At 40.0% G+C, this 1,062-nt stretch overlaps 1 protein-coding gene and 1 long non-coding RNA gene across 4 annotated transcripts in view; one reads left to right on the top strand and one right to left on the bottom strand.

The window, feature by feature from the left end:
- The window catches only part of LOC109304019, a 113,491-nt gene that overhangs the window by 29,801 nt on the left and 82,628 nt on the right, over window positions 1–1,062 (top strand). The window lies entirely within an intron of this gene.
- SPARCL1 (SPARC like 1) overlaps window positions 1–1,062 on the bottom strand; it is a 45,254-nt gene that overhangs the window by 12,564 nt on the left and 31,628 nt on the right. For all 3 annotated transcript variants that reach the window (XM_019526475.1, XM_019526477.1, XM_019526476.1), the window contains exon 6: window positions 576–648. In XM_019526475.1, coding sequence (XP_019382020.1) covers window positions 576–648 — 73 coding nt within the window. The remainder of the gene's footprint in view (window positions 1–575; window positions 649–1,062) is intronic.

The raw sequence follows: 1,062 nt of genomic DNA, 5'->3' as shown, positions 1-1,062 counted from the left end.
ACTGCTCTTCCCAGCAGATGTCCGGGAAGTTCAGGTCCCCCATGACTACCACATCCTTAGCCTTCACTACCTCTGTGAGCTGACCCAAGAATTCCTGGTCAAGCTCCTCTCCCTGGTTGGGAGGTCTGTAGTAGACTCCCACCATTAAGTCCCTTTCCCCTCGACTGCCTTGTACCCTAACCCAAAGCACTTCAGAGTGCCCCTCCCCTGACTCCTTACTAATTTCTTATTGAATCCAAATAATTTTTGCCTCCCTTAATTCAAATCAAAATAAAATGTCTTCATTCCTTCAACTAATGTTTTGGTGAAAATAACTCCAACTTTTGTATAGATGTTATGAAAGTATGTGCTCTGTCTACAAAGTATTTTACATTTTTTAGAATTATTTCAATAAATAAATGAGTATCCAGCAGGGATTTTTAATGTGTACAGATGCAGTATAGCATCACATACAGCAAAATTCAATCATATGAAATCATGACATGACTAAAATAGAAAAATAAATTTGCAGCAGCAAATTCTACAGCTCTTCGAATACAATAGTTTTATAATCAAGTTGTAGATAGGTTACTTACCAAAAAGGAGCACCTTCATACTGCTATCACTTGTACTTTCTCTCTTATTATGTGAACTGTCTGTAGTCTTAACCTTTGCAATCATAAAAGCAAAAGAAGAAGTTGTAATAGGTCTCTGAAGGGAAAATTGCATCACTCCATCAACAATTGCTCATTTGTAAATGAGTACATCTCACTGAATTGAGAAAAATGTTTCTCTTCTGTCCTTGCTCCAGTACTATGAGGAAGCTACGTCTTGAGGGAAGAATGCAGTGTAAGAAAACTAGAGGCCCGAGCCCTCAAGGAATTCTGGTACTGTGACATTTGGCATGACACTTCCTAATTTTTAAGTAGTTGGGCCCAACAGCAGAATACAGCCTTGAGGTTGACCCTGGGTTTCCTGTACAATGTACAAGGGAAAGGAATGTGGCATCTGCAAAACTCAGTGTGATAATAAGTCACCTAAGCTAGCCAGTAGGAAATTAGAAAGACGGGGGGGGGGGGGGGG

The sequence above is a fragment of the Gavialis gangeticus genome, unplaced genomic scaffold (assembly GCF_001723915.1).
Source record: "Gavialis gangeticus isolate Ggan-Ray unplaced genomic scaffold, GavGan_comp1, whole genome shotgun sequence".
NCBI lineage: Eukaryota > Metazoa > Chordata > Crocodylia > Gavialidae > Gavialis > Gavialis gangeticus.
This window is presented reverse-complemented; position numbering and strand designations above follow the sequence as displayed.